Source organism: Camelus dromedarius, chromosome 18, assembly GCF_036321535.1.
Source record: "Camelus dromedarius isolate mCamDro1 chromosome 18, mCamDro1.pat, whole genome shotgun sequence".
Classification (NCBI taxonomy): domain Eukaryota; kingdom Metazoa; phylum Chordata; class Mammalia; order Artiodactyla; family Camelidae; genus Camelus; species Camelus dromedarius.
This window is the reverse complement of record NC_087453.1, coordinates 1,604,616-1,624,130: the sequence shown is the minus strand read 5'-3', so window position 1 is coordinate 1,624,130 and position 19,515 is coordinate 1,604,616. Positions and strand designations below refer to the sequence as shown.

Here is a 19,515-nt window from a genome sequence, read left to right as displayed (position 1 = left end):
ACCTCTCCAACCCCCTGTTCCCCTGACCCCTCCAGGAGCCAACCCGCCTTCAGGTGTAGACTGCCCCCTGCTGTGCTTCCCAGGCCCCCCATCCTGCGTCCCCCCCAGAATGCCTGTGACCTCGTCTATAGCAGGAGAGCCTGAGCTCCAAGGGGCAGGGTGTTCACAGAGAAAACCCGCTGGGCTCTGCTCCTGGTGTCTTTCAGGGAGAGTTCTAATTGCTAAGGTGATGCGGGGCAGCGTCTCAGCTGACTGGGGCGTGTAAGTGCCCCGGGGCCAGGGCTGCACCGAGGACCCCCCCACCCCCACCCCGGCCGAGACGCGCGTGGTCCAGAAGCACATGGGGCACCAGCTTTGGTATTCTTAACACTTCCTGGTTCCCAGCATTTCCAGGGGTTTCCAAACGCCGTCTCCTTGCCGACCTCTACTTAACGTCATCACAGGAAGAAATAACCCCGGGGGGAGATGGGGCAGGGGGAGCGGCATGGAGCTGAGTGGTAGAGCACGTGCTTAGCATGCACGAGGTCCTGGGTTCAATCCCTGGTACCTCCGCTAAAGAAAGAAATAAATAAACCTAATTACCTCCCACCCCCAAAAAAGAGTTTAAAAGAAAAATTAATTTTAAAAAAAGAAGCTCAAGAGAATGCAGGACAGCGTTTCCTGTGAAGCAAGATGAAAAACGCAAAATAAAAGCCCCTGTCCGTGCCGAGCTCCCCGTTGGCCTCTCTCCACGGATGGAGCCGTCAAAGCCACACAGAGCCCCCGGGCCCTCAAGCCCAGAACTGCTTTCTGGGGCCTCCCACCAGCACAGCCTGGCTGGAAGGGACACTTCCCCACCGTACCTGTTCGGTGAGCCGGGCTGGGACCCACATCTGTCTGCAAGCATCAGCTCAGGGCTGTGGCATCTGCGGTGGGGAAGCGGGCTTGGCACTGTCCCCGGGGGCTCACAGTTCCAGGCTGCAGGGGGCCACAGAGGCACATCGAGGGCTGGGCTTCCCATCGGAGTAGCTGGGGGCTGCCTCGTGGGATGGCAAGATGGTGGTCCCACCCTGGGATGAGAGCCCTGGCAGGGCCACCCGGGCATCGCCCACCCTGCCCGCCTCCTCCAGGAAGCCCTCGCTGCTTTCTTGCCCCTTGCCTGCAACCCCCTCCCCTGCCTCTTCCTCAGAGGCCTGGCTGGAGGGCAGGGGCACTGGGAGGCCACCCTCTTACTGTAGGTTTGCAATTTGACACGGAGGAGGTGGGGTGAGGGCCCCTGGTGCAGGCAGAACAGGGCTCAGGCAACCGGCAGGAGGAAGGAGAGGGTGTCCGAGTGGGGACAGTGCAGGCAAAGGTGACAAGGTCAGATGGCATGACCTCTGACCCCTGAAGTGGGCAGGAGCCAAGAGTGTGAGGGGGTCTGGGGAGAGGGGTCCTGGCTCCAAGGAAGGCAGCAGGTCAGAGCAATGCTGGCTGGGGGTGACCACACCTGAGTTGCAGCTGGTTTTGTAAATGAAGTTTCATGGGCACACGGCCACGGCCACGCCCACTTTTTCACACATGTGGCTGCGTTCCTGATGCAATGGCAGACACCGCGTGGCCAATAAGCCACCCCCCTGCCTCCCTGGGGAGCAGCGTGGCGGCCGGTTCCTTGGGACGGAGGAGCGGGGCTTTTCCCCATGCCCTTGGCCTCTGTCCCTGTTGGCCAGACCGAGGGTCGCAAACTGGCGGCCCAGAGACAGGTTCAGCCTCAGATGTGTCGCCTTCTTGTCCTTTTGCTGTTCAAACTTGGCCGGCACTTAAGCAGGAGGCTGGTACACAAGCCCCGGTTCCTGGACTGTCTTAAAGTTCGGAGGCTCCGGGCGTGGGGCCTGCTCTCCCCGCGGCAGCAGGGGGCCGGCCTGTGCCCGCGGCGCTCTGGTTCTTCCCGGGCGTCCAGACTGCCCTGAGGAGCGGTCACTCCCGGCAGTGTGTCTTCCCTCTGTGCCCAGCAGAGTACGGAGGGAAGAGGAGAGAGAAAAGGAAGAGACAGACACAGAGGGAGGCCATGGGGACAGGCCTCAAGCACCACACCTGGACTGCGCGTTGGGAACCAGAGACCTCCTTGGCGTCTCCCCGCCCAGGCAGCAGGCCCCGGAGGGAGCTCTACCCGCAGTGCTGGCGTTGTCTGTCTGTGGCCCAGCTCGGTGCAGCAGAAAGCAAACCCGGTTACAGAGGGGGAGAGGGAGGAGGGGGCTGGCATGGAGGAGCCACCATGTCCCCCAGGCTCCCCGCACAGGGGTCCGAGGCCCTGAGTGGTCGTGAAGCCTGGGGGGCAGCAGCCAGCCAGCCTCACATCTTAAGTGTGCAAACAGCAGCCTGGGGGGGCTTCCTGGGGGAAGGGGGTGGGGGGGGGGGTTTCAGCCCCTCGTCCTAAGCGGCACTCTCCAGGGAAGCCAGAGTCCCAGAGGCGGTCGGTGAGGGTTTAGAGAGGGTGATGCTGCTGCCCGGCCCGCAGTGGAGGGCTCTGACACAGAGCCGAGGGCGTCCTCACCCAGGAGGGGGCTCGGGGGGCACCCAGCCCCACCATCCCAGGCAGAGGAACCTCAGAAAGGGGCCCTCGGCCCCACCCAGACCTGCACCTGCAGCAGGTGCCCCGAGACTCCCCTCTCCCTGCAGAAGAGCAGCACACGCGCCTGAAGGGCTGCGGGTCTGCGAGGAAGGAGGGGCCCGAGGAGGGGGCTCGGCCTGCGGTGGGGGGCAGGGAGAGGCTGGTGGGGGGTTGCTGGGTGCAGAGTAGGTGCCCTGTGGGTCTGTTCAGCCTGGGGTCAGCCTGCAGCCCCAGCGTGGGGCCCGTGCCGGACCACAGGCAGCCGGACGCAGCCCCACCAGCTCGGTGAGCCATGCCTGGCCGTGGTTGCGGAGTACGCGGCCCCAGGGGCCCCATGAGACAGTTGTGCTGGCACCTTGAGATGTCATCCAGGTGCCACGAAGGGCACGCTTTCCACGTGCAAGTTTCGGCGGATTTAGTGCCTTCACTGCCGTGTACCCTCCACCGCTGTCTATTCCATCCCCTAAAAACCCCGCGCCAACAGCAGTCACTGCCATGCCCCCAGCTCCCCAGGCCTGGCAGCCTCCAACCTGCCCTCCCAATGGGGTGGTCTGTTCTGGACTTTCATTCAACCTGGGGGCCTTTGCATCTGCCCGCTTTCCCTGGGCATCGGGTTTTCGAGGTTCATCCGCATTGTAGCCAGTGTCAGTAATGCACCCCTTTTGATGGCTGAATGACACCCCCGTACAAACAGACCACATTGGCTCATTCCCACATCTGCTGGTGGGCATTCGGGCTGCTCCCCCTGTGACTGGTGCTGCTGTGAGCCCAGGGGCAGACCTGCCCGTTCCGGGCCTCGGGCACATGCCCAGGCGTGCAGTTGCGGGCTGAGATTACGAGAACCCGGCCCTCAGTGTGCCTCGTCTCCCGGCAGTGACCAGTGTCACGGGGGATGTGATGACCCAGCGAGGGAGGAGGAAGACCTCATTCGGGAAGGAGGGACTGCGGGAGGAGCCTGCGAGTCTGAACGTGGGCTGCCGGCCTCTCAGCCTTGATTTCCCCGACACACTGACCACCAGGCGGGCAGGGAGACGTGCTGGCAGCGCAGAGGCTGACGCCGCCCGGGGAGCGGCCGGACGGCAGGGTCGGAACCGCAGGCCGACACGGGAGTTGGGGGGTGAGCCACCGGTGCGCGTCCTAGGGGCCCTGCGTGGGGAGGCCCCACATGGGGAGGGCACAGGGATCTTTGATGCTTTTCTAGGGCAGGCCGGCCGGCTGCATTATTGATGAATGTTCTGCAGAATTTAAACGCTGAGCTGCGGGAGGTGAGTGAGAACCCCAGGGACGCCCGCTGCGGTTTTCTTCCCTCCTCTTGAACTTGAAAACGGCCCAGTCACGTTTTAATGAATTCGCTGCGACCACTGCTGCCCGGCTCCAGGGGTGTCCAGCCATGTTCTCTGCAGCCGGCAGGGGCAGGGTGGATACCGCTGCGCAGCGGCCCGGGCTGGCGGGCAGGGGCACCTGCTCAGTACACCCACCGCCCTGCCGGGCCGCGCACTGCCCCACCCACCCCCTCCTGCTGCTCCGTGTCAGGGTCAATGCAGAGGCGGAGGCTTCACGATCAGGCTGTGGAGAAGGGCCCATGGCCGGTCCAGGGCTGGAACCAGGGTCATCCCTCCCTCCCGGGAGGGCCCAGGAAGCCAACTGCTGGGATTCAGGCTCCCACGGCCGGGGCCCAGGCACTCTGCCCTCCGGCCAGGGCGTTGGGGAGCCACCTGGCCCCCGAAGACTCCATGTGGTCACCTGCATAGTGGGGAGGACGCTTCCCCGACTCCCCAGGGCTGGTCAGAGCGCAGGTCAGGGTGCCCGGGTGGTCTGTGGCAGCAGCTGGGCTCACGTGAACCATGAGACACACGCACTTTGGGGCCAGGAAACCAGGTCCGGAGGAAGGCTTTGTGAATAAAAACAGAACTCCCAGCCCCACCAGACACCCCCTCCCCGCTGAGGAAAGATGGGCCAGTCGTGTGAGCGTGTTTGTCTCCAGGGATGGGGGCAGGTCCTGCCCACCCACCCCGTCTCTGAGCGCCTTTCCAGGGGGCATTTGGTGAAAGAGAAAAACAGTGACCATTATTAAGTCTGAAAAGTAACTTTCTAAAACAAAATCCACAGCACAGAGCCTGGACCTGCGCCCGCGCCCACCCCAGTGCTCCCACGGTGCCCAGGCCCGTGACCCGGCTGAGCTGGCCTGGATCTCAAGAGGCCGCACCCTCGGGGAGGCCCTGGCTTCTGCTGGGGGTCCCTGCACAGATTTCCTCCTTCTTGCTGTTGTCTTCGCGCCCCACCCCCCAACACCACAGCCAGGAAGGACCCCCACCCGGCACCCAAAAGCCAGGCCTGCACGCCCTCTAGTGGTGGTCGGCTGCACAACATGCACTCACACACGAATGTGCACACGTACACAGCCATATACACACGTGCATACACATGGATACACATGTACGTGTGTGCTTACTTGCATTCACACAGGTACACACACCTATACACGTGTGTGCGTGCACACTGACACATACATGCAGGTACAGAAACACGGGTACATGGACATCACACACATACACACACATGCGCACATACACGCGTGCGTCCCTGTGTCTCTGAGATGGTTTCTCTTCAGTGTCTTCTGAGAGCAGCAGCCCCCCATGGTCCCGTGAGGAGGCTGTGACTCAATGACCAAGGAGAGAAAGATCGGAGTAGTGACTTCGTGCTGCAGGAGTGACCTCGTGCTGCGGTCCCTCACAGGATACTTCCCTCCCTCTTCTCTGGTCAAGTCCCTCCCTTTGCTGTCACCTGCGTCCTCTTGTGTTTCCCGCTCCGGCCCCTGCAATGGCGGCTGGTCCCTGGAGGCAAGGTCCGGGGTGAGGTTTGACGGCTCCGATCGCATCTGCCCGGCCCTCTGGCCCTGGGTATCCCTCCTTCCTGCCGGTGGTCAGACGGGCAGAGCCCCAGCGGTGAGGCCACGGGGTCTTGGGCAAAGGCTCCGAGCGGGATCTCCCCGTCTGCTTCGAGCACAGCCCGCGTGGGGCTGGGGGCACTTAGGGTGCCTCATCCCCCAGCGGCCTGGTGGGAATGGTGAACTGAGGCCATTATGCGGTTCCGGGGGAGACAACATGCTGGGCACTGCATCATCAGACGACAGAAACACATCCTCTCCCAGCTCTGGAGGCGAGAGGTCCAAACCAGTGTGGGCAGTGCTGGCTCCTCCGGGGGTCGTGGAGCACCTCCTGTGCCTCTTCCTGCTTTGGTGTCCAGCGGGGAGGGCGGCTGTGGGGCAGGGTGTGTGTTCTACACGCCGGGGCGGGGAAGGCCTTGCTGCCGGAGTAAGCAGAGCGTCGGGACAGGCGAAACAGCCCTGCGTCACCCCTGGGGTGAGGACCGGCCTTCGAGGAGCAGCAGGGGTCCTGTGTCCGCAGCAAAGCGGGCGAGAGCGGGGCCAGCGAGGCCGCCACCTGCTCCTGGGACTGGGGGCCTGCGGGCCTCCGCTTCTGCCACAGCGAGCAGACAGGGCAGTTTTCACAGAGGGGCGGGTGGCCAGCTCAGCTACCACCTGCGGGCCCAGGAGGGTGGGCGGGGGGTGCAGAGCCTGCACCCAGTGCCTCTCGGTCCCGGTCTCTCCTGGCTCTGCCGGCCTGGGTCCCCAGACGGGCCTCGTGGGCTGGACCTAGACAGTCACAGATGGACCTTCAAAAATACGGTTATGTTTAGGACTAATTCCTATTTATGGCAGGTGATGCTGAGTTGCCATTTATAGCAGAGGCATAAACTGCTTTTAAATTTGTTTATTAAAGTGCAGGAAAGCCTTTGCTGTCATAGCCTGAAGACAGGACTGGATGGGCAGGGAGTTTGGCCCCAGAGTGAGGGTGACCCTGGTGAGGCCAGAGTGAGGGAACCTCCACCGTGACGCCCTGACTGAGGCCACGGGAGTCGGGCCTGGAGTCTGTCCTCAGACATGGGGCATCCGGTCCTCCCCCTGGTCCTGCATGAGGCATCCGGTCCTCCCTGTGATAATGTCCCTCACAAAATGAATGACAGTAAGAGATAATGGCAAAGGGCGGAAACCAGCCCCAACAGGGTCAAACAGAAAAAGGGGAATTACTGGCTTGTGTAACTGAACACAAAGGGCAGCTTCAGGCCTAGCTGGATCCAGGTGCTCGATGGGGCTTCAGGACTCACCTCCTTGGTCCTCATCTCAGCTGTTTCCCTCATTGGTAGTGTTTTCAGGTAGGCCCTTCCCACGTTGTACCCAGGATGTCCTTGCCCTGACAACCTCCCAGACTGTGCCCCCTGGTTCAGCAGCCACGAGGGGAGAGAGCCCTGTCTCCCAGTAGGTCCAACCATCAGCGCAGCTTGAGGCCCATGGCCATCCCAGTACCAATGACAGGACCTGGGAAACAGGTGTTGCTGACTGACCAGGCCTGGGCCACATGAGCCTCTTCAGGTGGACAGTGGGTTCCACCCCTACCCCAGCCCCGTGGCCAGAGGGAGGCCAAGGGATGCAGAAGACTGGGGATGGACGTTCCAATCAAGGGCCACTCACTGAACCAGCCCAGTGCCAGCAGCAGCCCAGGCAGCCTCTGGTCTCACAGAAGGCCCGGGCTGTGGGGATGGGAACTTCCGGTCCCCAGCCGCTCGCGGCCCCGCCCCCGGCACTCAGCTCCGCAGGCCGGGGCACACCAGCCTGGCGATGTGTCAGCCGACTCCCTAATGCTGCCCACAGGGAGAGGGGGGCGGGCCTTGCCTGAGGTCACAGCCGGACAGCGGCCGTGCTGGCCCGGCCCCGGGTGCTCACCACCCAGGGCTCTTCCCTGCACCCAGACGCCAGGGGAGGGAGGGGCGCGGCTCCTTCACAACCCCATCCCGGAGGCCTCGGACCGTCTGCCAGGTGCGGACTGGCAGGCGAGTCCTGACCGTGCAGGCGTCGGGGCCGCCAGTTAAGGGCGGCCCTGGCGTGCTCTTGGTTGCTGCCCGTCCCGGGTTCAGAAAGGCACGCGCCAGCGTCTCGGCCGGTGTGGCCGCCTGGGCAGCACGGAGCCGCCTGCGTCTCACCCGTCACAAAGGCCTGAAGGCAGTGAGCAGCATCAGGAATCCCAGCGGCCGCTCCCCAGGCCCCGGTTTGCTGTGTGCATGGGGAGCGCGTGCGACTCGTGGCCCCATCTGCGGGGCGGGGCAGGGCCAGGTGCCCGCGACCTCACAGCAGCCACACTGGCCACCGAAGCAGCGAGCACGAAGGCGCCCCCCCAGCCCAGGACAGTCACCGGGCTTCTCCCCTCAGCCGCCCCGACAGCGCCAGCCGCTCAGTCTCCTCCGGCCCGGGGACCCCTCCGCGCCCCGCCCGTGCTCCCGGCTTCTCCCGGGTGAGCCCCACACTCTTCGTTCAAGAACCAGCTCTGATGGCACCGCCAGGATGGCGCCGCCAGGGGAAACCCCTCCCCTCTCCCCGAGTTCCTGTATCTCGTGAACAGGTGCGAGGACCGCACCACCTCACTGGGTGGTTGTGATCCACCTGACAAAGGCGGGTCTCCATAAATGAAGGACGGATGGTAGATGGACGGGTGGGTGGGCGGGTGGGTGGATGAGGGAGAGAGGAAGGGGGGGAGGCAAGAGTTAATCTTTTGTGAGAAAGCTTTCATAATGTGACGTAGCACCCAAGCAACTGTAAGCTGTTTCTACGGTTTTTCATGTCTCCTGGGAGCACTGTCCACCCACACTCACACATGTCAGCTGCTCCAGGCGGCGTCACCCACCCGATTCGCTCAGCCAGCGCCGACTGTGTGCCTGCCACGCGCTGGTACCAGTTCCAGGCAGGGGTTCCAGGAACCCAGCATGAGCAAGAGGCCGACCTCAGGATGCTCTGCATCTCCCAGGAGAGTCAGGTCAATGTTTGTTGAGTGACTGTCGGAGGGGTAAATCCCAGGACTGGGGGGCTGGGAGGAACGGACCCATTCTGCCTTGGCGGGGCGGGGGGGCTCCCCCGGAGACACCACCACAGCTGATTCGTGGCCTTGGGAACAGTGGAACAGGGGCCAGGATGGGATGGGGCGGCCCCCAGGGTGGGCTGTGTCGGGCAGGGGAGGGGAGAAGTGCTTTCCTGCCCACCGTTTCCGGGACGTGGTGCTGCCCCGGCCCACGGACTGCCACTTGGGACCGGGCCAGCTGGACGGCCGCCCCAGCCTGGGCTGGGCACATTCGTGCATCTGACATCAGCTCCCAGGCCGGCTTAGGGGCGCTGGGGGGCAGAGATGGAGAGTGAAGGCAGGCGGAGGGAGGGACAGAGGGGTGAGTGGAGGGAGGAGAGAGGGGCAGTCTGTCTGCAGCGAGAAGTCCCTTGGAGCCTGTTCCACTGAAGCACGGGGCTGGGAAGTTGGGCTTTTCCCTGAAGCTCCCAGAGGAGCAGCACTTGGGGTAATTCATCCCCCGGAGGCATTTCAGAAGGTCCCTTTCTGCCCTGGACTCCAGAATTCTCCCTCCCTGACGGTGCCAGGGGTGGGGGGGCTGTGGTCCCAGGAGAGAGGTGCCCACCAGGCCTGTCCTACCTGTCACAGAGCAGCTCCTGGGGCCCCGGCTCAGAACAGCTGTGCGGACAGGCCACCTCTGCTGGCTCGGGGCTCCCGCACCCAAGGACTCCAGGCAAGGCTCGGATGGAGGAGGGCGGGGAGGCTCCTCCGGTGCCTCCCTCTCCCACCCAGGTTCATTTGCGTCTTAAAGCTCACACCTGCGTCTGGACAGTCGCCGCTCCTCCCAGGCCGCGGTCAGATGCAAGGTGCTTGCATCTGTGCACTGCAAAGAGGGAGGAGAGGCTTGTCTTTCCTTTTGCTGCTTGAATTTCTGGCCTGCAGCTGAACTTGACCCTGAGCATGCTAAAGAAAGGAAGTTTTCCAGATACACGTGTGTGGGGTTGTCTCTTTGGCAAATTGTCCATCCCTGGTTTTGCAACCCCATGGCGGTGCCGTGTGGTCCAGCATCCCCCCTCCTTCCTGCCTTGATCTACACCGTTGGAAGCCGGGCCGCTGAGATAAGGCAGCAGACCCTGTCACCCACTGCCGGGTCATCCCCCGAGAGCCCTGCAGCCAGCGCCCCCCACGCCAGGAAGGGGACCCAGCTGCAGCTGACTCCGTCCTGGGGACTATGTGTCTCTGATGAAACTATAAACAGCCTGTAAACTAAAACCCACACTGATGCACTGTTCTTTCCCCCTCGTCCCCTTCTAGAAAGTTCAGCAGTACACGGTCATTGTTCAGGCCACAGACATGGAAGGAAACCTTAACTACGGCCTCTCCAACACAGCCACCGCCATCATCACCGTGACAGACGTGAACGACAACCCGCCGGAGTTCACGGCGAGCACGGTCAGTGTCCCCGCGGCGTCTGTGGCTGCGTGGTAGTTCACTGGTGTTCGGGCAGCTTCTCTCCGCGCTGCTGTCTGAGAGAGGGAGCTTGACAGATGGCAGTAACGAAGGCCCCTGGGCAGGAGTGGAGGTCCAGGTGTCAGAGGCTCTGCTGGGAGCTGGTCCACGCGGGGCGGGGGCGCCAATCCGGCACGGCGACTCCCCGATCCTGAACCTGGCTGATGCCTTGAGAGGCTCCCAGGACACAGCGTGCTGGACACTCCTGCTGAATCTGGAGGAGCAGACCCCTGGGGTTCAGGCTCCTGGAAAGGCTGCAGACTCGGCCACTTTGGGGTGTGCGTGTGGCCGTGTGTGCGGTGGGACCTGCTGGGGACACCCGGGTGGAGCCGGGGACGGGGCAGGTCCCTGCAGCAGGAACTTAGCCTTAGCTGGCCCTCCAGGGCCCACCGCCAGCAGGAGGGAAATGCGGCAAGGGGGTGGCTGCTCACACCCGCTGTGCCCGCTGCTGGTGGGCCCCACGCTCTGCGCTGGGGACCCGGCCCTGATCCCGCTGCCAGGGGAAGCCCCTCCCCGTCCCCCGCCCTGAGCTCCCTTACCTCCTGAACAGCTGTGAGGACCTCAGCCACCTCTTTCGGGGTCAGCTCCTGGGGTGGGGTTGGGGGCTGACCGTGCGGATGCATGCCCACCCTGCGGGTGCCCGTCCAGAAACACAGCAGGTGCAGGGGCAGAGGAGAGGGTCAGTGAGGGCTCCCAGGGCGGTGCTGGGAGGTTGAGGCCGCAGGCATCCAGGATCTCAGGGTCACCCACTCCGCCCCGGGGGCCAGGCCGCTGAGTGCCCAGTGGATGAGGGAGTGACAGCAGTAACAAAAACAGTAAGAACTAGAGCTCGAGCCAAGCTGTGCGGCTCCCCCCGCCCCAGCACGGGCCAGGGCCTCCCGGTCAGCCTCTGGGAGGGTCAGGGCCCAGACATGGAGGAGGCTGCCAAGGCTCAGAGAGGCTAAGTCTCTGGCCAAAGCCACACAGCCCGTGAGTGGGAGCAGCTGGGATTGGACCCCAGAAGCTGCACTCTCATGCCGCAGTGGTGGGGGGGGGGGGCCAGGGGAAGGGAGGTGGGGGGACAGAGAGGAGACCCCTCCTGCTCCCTGTGGGTGGGTCGGCCTGCAGCGAAGGCCCCTCACAGGTCAGAGCCCCTGGCAATGAGCCCCGCACAGTGTCCAAGCATCCCCGCACATCTCTGCAACTCTGCTTCCTGGCCCCACCCTCCCCCTGAGTCCCACGTCCCCGCCTGCCCCGTCCCCGCATCCCGCATCCCGCATCCCGCATCCCAGAGCCCCATCTCTGGGTCCTGCTGGACCAGGCCGGGGAGGGCTGTCCCTGGAGGTGGCACAGCGGCCTCGACCGTGGGGACACAGCGCCATCTGGTGGATGGATGGCAGATCGCAGCTCAGGCCCCTGCCCACTGGTGAGGGGGATGGCTTCCGCTCTGTTTGCTCTAGGGGGCAGTGGGCAGTGGCAGGGAAGGCTCAGGGCCAGCGTCCCAGTGAGTCTGGAAATGAGGGAAGCAGCTCACCGTTCGCTGCTCTGAGGTCTGAGGTCCTTACAGCATCCGGCACAAATTTCGAGTGAAAATTCCCTCTGGCCAGCGGCACCCCACGCCCGTCCCCCAGGGCAGCCCCTCCTCCCACGCCCATTCTCGGACTTCACGTGAATGAAGTCGCACGGGGCATGCGTTCTCCAGAGCCTCCCATCGGGGTGTAATGCCCCGGGAGGCACCTTGTTGCCTCAGCTCAGCCGACAGGCCCCTCCCCTCTGGGTCCTTTCATTCTCAGCTTGGACCCTTTGGAACGTTCGTGAACAAATTTTCGTTGCATCACCTGCTCCATTTAATCATTATCTCTTTTCTAAGAATTAATCTGAGGTTTTGACTGGGTAATTCACACACACAGTACAGGAACTTAAAGGTCTAAGACAACGTAGTCTGAGACGGCGCCCAGCCTCTACCTTGTGTTTTCGCCCCACCCCTTGCGTTGTTTTTGTCTTTTCTGCTCCTGGTACGTCTTGGAGACCTTTCCATATGTGTAGATTCTCAACGGACTTGGAATTTTATTTCAATGCGTGTTTAGAAGTAACTTCAAGCTCACGGAAAAGTTGCAGGAACAGGAGAGTGGCCAGCGCGCAGACCCGTGGGCACCGTCAGCTGCGCACCCGCTGCTCCCGGCAGACGCGCCCACGGGCTCCTCTCCGAGCTGCTCGGGGGCCAGTTGTGTGCCCGACGGCCCTCCGTCCAAGTGCTTCTGAGTGTATTTCCTAAGGGGGCTTTTTTGACTGGCCCTGGCAGTTGTCAGGAAAAAGGCTGCTACCCCTGTGTACCAGAGACAGCTGAGGTCCAGAGGGTCCATCCCGGGCTGTTGAGGTCACGCAGTGAGACGGAGCTGAACCCTCATCTGCGCCCTCAGGCCCCAGCTTTGCACCACACCCCTGTCCTCTGAGACCCTAGATGTGTCTTCTGAGACGGGGCATCCTTGCCTTCCCAGCCCCCATGTCCTCTGCACCTGCCAGCACCCCCTTCCCCCACCCCCTGCAGCTCCAGGGAGGGGCCCCGAGGCTGCGCCGACACCGAGCTCCTGCGGGCAGGCCCACGTCCCCAGCGCTGGCCTGGCTTTGACGGCCTGGCTTCAGGTGCCTCTTCCTGCTCGTCTGAGCCTCGCCGCCCTTCTGCACCTCAGCCACGCTCAGCCCCGCTGCCCACCGCTGACCCCCCAGAGGGGCTGGGTCCTGCAGGCCGTGGGGGGGGGGGGCTAAACTTCCGATGGCGTGAAGCTCTCGGCTCTCGTGTCTGCCCCTCTGCACTGCGGCGTCTGCACGAGGGGAGGGAAGATACTCAGCAAGGAGTCCCTGGCCCTCACACTCCTCTGGAAACCGCAGCCCAGGAAGTACACCAAGGCCAGGGGCGAAATTTGTATTTGACCCAAGGAAGTGCCCGTAGCACACCCTGGGGAAGCAAGGTGGGCACAGCCCGCGTCCCTGGACGTCCTGTCCGCCCCTCCTGGGACTGTTCATCAGAAGGACACTTCTCCAGGCCTCCCGAAGGGCTCAGGCGTCTTCCCGGAGACGCCGCCCCACCTCTGCCCCACGTCCCCGGCCGGAGGACCACACGGGGGCCTAACAGACGTGCAGCCTCAGCATAGTCGGACCTGGGGGGCAGCGGCGTGCGCACGTGGGGACGGGACTGCTAATGTCCCAGGGCCACACGCTGTGAGGTGTCCCCGCGGGACAGGTGCCCGGCAGGGCCGCAGGATGCCGTCTGCGGGGCGCAACGGGGCGGGCGGGCGGAGGCCCGGGGCTGGCCCCCCCACACGGCCTGGCTGGTGGTGCAGAGCTCGATCAGAACAGTCAGGCGCTGAAGAGGTGGGGAGGGATTTGCGCATCCGAGTCCTATTCTTAAATGTTAATTAAAAGTCATTCTCCCTTCGCCAGACTGGGCCCCCGGGACACAACAGGCAGACCCTGCCCCCAGGGCCTCCTGCCGCCTTCTGCCAGCCCAGCCCCTCAACACCCACACACACGCCCACAGTCAGGAAGCCCCCACTGCCCACCCCTGTGGCCCCCCCCCCCCCAGCTGTGCGACCTTGGGCTGGGAGCCAGACCTCTCTGGGCACCACTTTAGATCTAAGTGCTGCGCCACCTCAAGGTGGAGGCCGAGCGTCCCCTGACCTACAGGAAGCTCGTTCTCCGCCCCAAACCTGCGGCGGGTGGCACCCGGCCCCCATCACAGGGCTCTGGGCGGGCGCTGGGCAGACGGTCCCAGCGCTGCTTCGGGTGAGGGGCTCACAGCAGAGGTGCCGAAGCACTCGTGCCTTCTCCTTATCTGTTAGAAAAGGGAGCGGTGGTCCTTACGGAACATCGTGCTGCAGTTTAAGGCTACAGTCTACCCCCAGGTAAGCACAAATGAAAGGAAGCTAAGTGTTAGAGAAAAGCAGGGCTGAGCTCATGGCTCCCCTCCAGGTCCTCTGAAGAGGGGCGAGAGGGTGACAGGCACCCCGCCCTGCGTCTGCTCAGCCAGGGTCCACGTGGGTCACCCCGCAAGGGGTGAAACACGGCTCAGAGGCCGGGGCAGTGATTCGGGGCGCTGCGGGTCGCGGCCCCCACATTTCGAGGTTCTTCTTGGGACGGTGTTCACGGTGCCATCCTCGGAGCGGCCGGGCGGAGGGCCAGCCTCAGCTCTGGGGCTTAGACGCACCGTGGCCGCCCCGGTACCCCCCGGGGGACTGGCTGCCGGGCCCCTCCAGACCAACAGTGGCCCCCATCTGGCCGGAGCCCTGGGAGTCCCCGATCTCAGCTTTTCAACTACTTCCATAAACTGGTGAGAAGGGGGAAGCTGCGGCCCAGCATGAGCTCCGGAGGGTGAGGACATGGTGTCTCAGAACTGGAACGGCCTCGGTGCCCTTAGTGGTGCGTGGACGCTGGGTGCAGACCTCTGCCGTGAACAGCTCGCTGGAGCCGCTGCTCCAAGGACCGGCGCCCCCGCCCCCTCCTGACATCACAGCCCACCATGCCGCCGGGCCGCGCCACTTCCCGGGAGGCCGCCCCCACTTCCCGGGAGGCCGCCCTTCCAGCGATCTTCACATGGGGGTGGTGACCGTTTCCTCGGGCCCCACGCAGACGGGGGAGCCGGGGGCGGGGTGCTAGGGCCAGATTCCCTGGCTCCCACACTGACCTTCCGCAGACTCCAGAGCTCTCTGTGCCTTGGGTCCTTCGTCTGTAAGGTGAGGGACACCGGTTCCTGCCTGATGGGGCGCATCCCTGGAGGCCAGTCACCCAGCGGGCACCCACACTCGGGGAGACTCGCTGAATAAGACAGGTGACAGGGCTGTTGTCCCTCTGCTCTGTTATTCATAACAATTCCACCCCGGGCAGAAACCAGCCGTCTGTGCAAGCTGCTTGGAACATCATGGGCAGGTCCTCAGTGAGGCCAGGAGCCCTCCCTTTCTGGAAAGAGAGCCATCAAGCTCGCTGCGCACCAAACGGGGAGGGGGAACTTCAAGTTATTCTTCAGCTAACGGCTGGGTCCCTTCCCAGACTTGGCGCCACTCCCTTGCTCTCACAGCGGCCGCGGGGGCTCCGGGGGCTGCTGGCCACATCTCCTCCCTGTGGGGGGAGGAACAAAGCCGGCCCCCAGGTCCCTCTGGTCACAAGCCTCCAGTCCCACCAATCAGCTCCTGATTCCGCACTCAGAAACCAACAGAAACCGTCATTGTTTCACTGGGTAGAAAACTGACTTTCAGAAATTAAAGTCATCAGAACGTCGCGCCGTCCCCACCTCACAATCCTGCTCCCAACACCTCTGTCCCCCTCAGGCTGATGTCCCTGCGGTTAGGACCCGCCTCTCTCCAGAGCCCCAACTGCGTGGCCCCCAGGGCCCACGCGGGGCAGAAAAGTTAAAAGAGGAGAAAGAGAAGGGGCTCGGAGGCCCCAGGGGCAGGGGGACACGAGGAGGAGAGCCGTGGAAACTGCAAATAACAAACTGAAAACAAAAGAAACAAAAATGAAAGCTGTGGGAATGTCGGAGCAGCACCACCACTGCAGGTTTTCCCAGAGGCCGGGGCCACGGGTCTCGCGTGTGGACAGGCTCATTCTGGGGCCCTCGGCCCAGCGGAGGGGCCTCGCTGTCCTCACCCACAGCCGCCTTTGTGCTACCGTGACCGTCCCCTGGGAGCCGCGCGCGTGTCTGCCGCCCAGCTGGGGTTGTGCTTGGACGGCCCTGGCGTGGACAGGAAATCCGCCGTGGCCCTCGGGATGGGGGTACGTGGGGATCGCCGGCAGGGCGAGAAGCTCCGTCCCAACGCTCTTAAGATCCGTCCTTTCCCAAATACCCGCCTTTGCATCCGATGGGGCAGGAGAGAGGCTTCCCCTGTGCCTGAAAACCCCCCAAAATTAAATTTAAAACTCATTATGGCTAGGGGAAGGTTAATAAGAAAATCCTAAACCAGACTTACCAGCTTAAGGCCTCGTTTGTGAACCTTTATTAAATGTGCATGAATTAAAATGGACTTTTCAAATAAACTTCACCTGGAAGTTGGAAGGAATTGGACTCAGGGACACACTACTCTCCCCACGCCGTCAAAGGCCTGTGGTCCTCGGGGGACCGGAGTGAGGGCCTCACCGGGCGTGCCGCCCCCCTCAGAAGGTGCACCCGAAACTCGGCTGTAAGGGACGGGGGGTCCCAGGTGAGCACCAGAATCCACCCCAGCTGTTTAAGCAGAGACAGAAGCTGCCAAATCCGAGGGCCGGGTGCTCCTGGCAGAGCCCCCGCCTACTGCCACCGCCAGGTGCGGACACCACAGATCCCCCCCCCCAGCGCCGGACAAGGTGCGACCACCTGCCTTCCGCCACTGCAGGCGCCACAAGGCCTCTCGCCTCTCTCCTGAGTCAGTCGTGCAGGCGTGTCTCACCGCCAGATTCTAGACCACCCGACCAGGTCGTGACTGAGGAGCAGGATGAGAAACCAAGTTCCCGGAAAATAAAGATGCAAATTCAGAAGGTGCTGGAGATGGCAGCGTAACTGACATCCACTACACTGGCCTGCAACGTAGAGCGAATCCCCGCACCTCACAGATGCTGAAAAGGCCTAGGATCTGGCTTCAGGCCTGCCTGGATCCAGCCATCGGGCTGAGTAGCCCTGCTGTCCCTCTGGCGGGCACCCTGAGGCTGTGACACGGAGCCTCACCATCCCACAAGGACATCAGCCCCCGAGGGCAGAGCGCCGTCCGCCTGCCCCCTGCTGAGTCCCCAGGGCCTGGCTAGGAGGGCTCGACAGGTGTCTGACCGAGGGAAGAGCCGGCCGCCACCCCCCTGGGCACAGACTCCTCCCCTCCAGGGCCCGGCTTGACTTCTCCAGGCGCCTCTGAGAAGCCCGGCCTGGGCACCTGGCAGCCAGTTCCCCGCCCCGACCACTGTCGGGAGCAAGAGGACGGGATGGGGGGGTCTGTCCCCACAGGGAAAACCGGAGGGGCAGCAGCACCGTCCTCCCAATCCCACAGGAGAACCTTGTCCTGAGGGGGAACAGCGTCTAAGGGCCACCGTCCCAGACAGCAGCGGTCCCACTGCACAAGATCCCACTTAGGACAGAGGCAGGTTTTCTTGCTGACGAGGTGATGGTCCCGGGGTCTGAAGGCTCACGGCGCCAGGTGACAGACAGGCCCTCTGCACACGGGCCCTGAGCGGCCGGGCTGCGGGGCTTCATCTAGAATTGAGTCAGGGCCAGGACGCTGGCTAAAGAACAACTTCGGAGCCTCTGAAATACAGATAAAGGGCTGCACTCCCGCCCGGGATTGACCTAGAACCCTGCCCCACGCCTGAGGAGCGGTGCGCTCTCAGCCCCCCTCGCGCTTCTCCTGCTGGGGACGGGCGAGCCTCCCCCTTTCCTGTGCACGTACACCGAGGCTCTGATCACGGCTGCCTGCGTGTTCATTCGCTCGTTCATTCATTCGTCCACGTGTGCATCACCTGGACCATCTTCCCCTGAACGCCGTTATCCGCGGGGCTGTGATCTCCGCGTCCCCCAGCCTCGCTCACAGGAGATGCTCACTAAACACAGCACTGGTGGTCTGGGAGAATCTGCAGGACACGTCACCTCCTTCTCCCCATCCCTTTGTGGCCCCCAAGGTCTCGTAACCTCCCTTGTTTCTGTTTCTTCATCTGTAAAATGTGGGCAAGAACAGGAGTCCCCTGAGGAACAGTGGGCGGAGGCCCGGCACAGAGGGGCCCCTGGTAACTGTCAAGGGCTGCACTGCTGTGAACACAACCAGAAATCCCTAGACGTCCGTCCAGACTTTGTCTCCGGATTTTGTGCCCTCTGCACAGTGACAGCACTGGCCACACAATTTGCGGAGCCTGATGCAAGATAAGAATGCAGGGCCCTCATTCACAAATTACCAAGAATTTCCAGATGGTGACAGCAAAGCAAAAGGCAAGCTCGGGGCCCTTCTGAGGGGGGGCCACATCTCCAAGGCAGTGATCTGCACCTGGTAAGAGGTGCTCAGATTTCTATCATCACCTCAGCAATAACGCCGACATCCCCCACCCCACGTGCACACACACACACACACACAGAGGCTTTGCCTACGTGTAACTGTTGCTGCCACGTGAGCCACACTTATGGAGGCGTGGCTGCAGCCCTCACTGTGCTGTGGCAGGAAAAGGGCTGAGGCTCCATGTTTGGTCGTCTGCACATCTGCCGCTGCTGACCCCAGGCCCCAGGCCTGTGCTGGGACCACGGGGCTGGCAAGAGCCCAGAGGTGATGTGGCTCAGGAAGCCCTGTGCAGCTGCCACCCCTCTACTGTTCATCTCCCAACTTGCAAGCACATCCTCATGGTCTCCTGGAAGCCCTGGGCATTTTGATGGGTCCCCAGCCACACATGGGAAAGGCTAGAAGGGATCTAGGAGAGCGACCTGGCATGTGTGTGCATGTGTCTGCACGTGTGTGCTTGTGTGTGCGTGTTTGCATGTGTGTGTGTCTGTGCGTGTGTGCATGTCTGCATGTGTCTGTGTGTATGTGTGTTTGCATGTGTTTGCACGTGTGTGCGTGTTTCTGCATGTGTGTGCGTGTCTGTGTGTGCACGTGTCTGTGTGTGCATGTGTACGTGTCTGCATGTGTCTGCGTGTGTGCACGTCTGCATGTGTGTGCGTGTCTGCGTGTGCATTTGTGTATGTGTCTGTGCATGTGTATGCATGTCTGCGTGTGTGCGTGTCTGCGTGTGTGTGTGCGTGTGTCTGCGTGCGTGTGCGTGCGTGTGCAGGGCTTAGTTTGGAGGTGGCTACGTACAGATGAGCCTCAGGCCTTGCTCAGCCTCAGCCAGAGGAAGCAGAGCCCTCTAGAGATGCCACCTCGTCCACATGGACATGGACATGGGCTGGGCCCACCCGTGGGAATCACCGTGTCTGGGAGCAGCTAGAGGCAGAGAGCACCTCCCCGGGGGTTGGCAGAGAATCTGACCTCTCTAGGCTTCCATGCGGGAGCATAACGTTCTCTTTTCTTACACTTGGCAGTATGCAGGGGAAGTCCCCGAAAACCGGGTGGAGACGGTGGTTGCCAACCTCACCGTGATGGACCGAGATCAGCCCCACTCCCCAAACTGGAATGCTGTCTACCGCATCATCAGCGGGGACCCCTCGGGCCACTTCAGCATCCGCACAGACCCCGTCACCAACGAAGGCATGGTCACCGTGGTGAAGGTGGGTGCTCACCACACTTCCTGCCAGGCACCCCAAGCTCTGCCCCACCACATGCCCCAGGACAAATTTAACAGAAATGCTAGTCTGGTTCAGTGCCTGCGACCCCCAGGGGCAGGCACTCATCCAAGGGCAAAGGTCTGTGCCCAGCCTGTCAGGGACTGGCCACGTGACCCCCAGGGACTCTGCAGGCCTGACCTGCGACCCACCCCACCCCGAAGAGAGAACTCTCCCGTCTTCTCCCTGAAAGCCCCACTTCCCTCTAATCTCTTACGGGGGGAGTCCCGCTAGGAGACTGTCTAATGTTAAGCCATCCTTGCGTTCCTGAGATGAATCCACTTCAGTCACGGAGGAGTATTTGGTTTTAATATGTT

At 62.8% G+C, this 19,515-nt stretch overlaps 1 protein-coding gene across 4 annotated transcripts in view; it reads left to right on the top strand.

Moving 5' to 3' along the window:
* The window catches only part of CDH4 (cadherin 4), a 467,814-nt gene that overhangs the window by 422,730 nt on the left and 25,569 nt on the right, over nucleotides 1-19,515 (top strand). For all 4 annotated transcript variants that reach the window (XR_010384997.1, XM_031433527.2, XM_031433526.2 and 1 more), the window contains 2 exons: nucleotides 9,772-9,909; nucleotides 18,959-19,144. Coding sequence is in view for 3 of the 4 variants with exons in the window: in XM_031433527.2 (XP_031289387.2) it covers nucleotides 9,772-9,909; nucleotides 18,959-19,144 (324 nt within the window). In the remaining variant the exon portion in view is untranslated. The remainder of the gene's footprint in view (nucleotides 1-9,771; nucleotides 9,910-18,958; nucleotides 19,145-19,515) is intronic.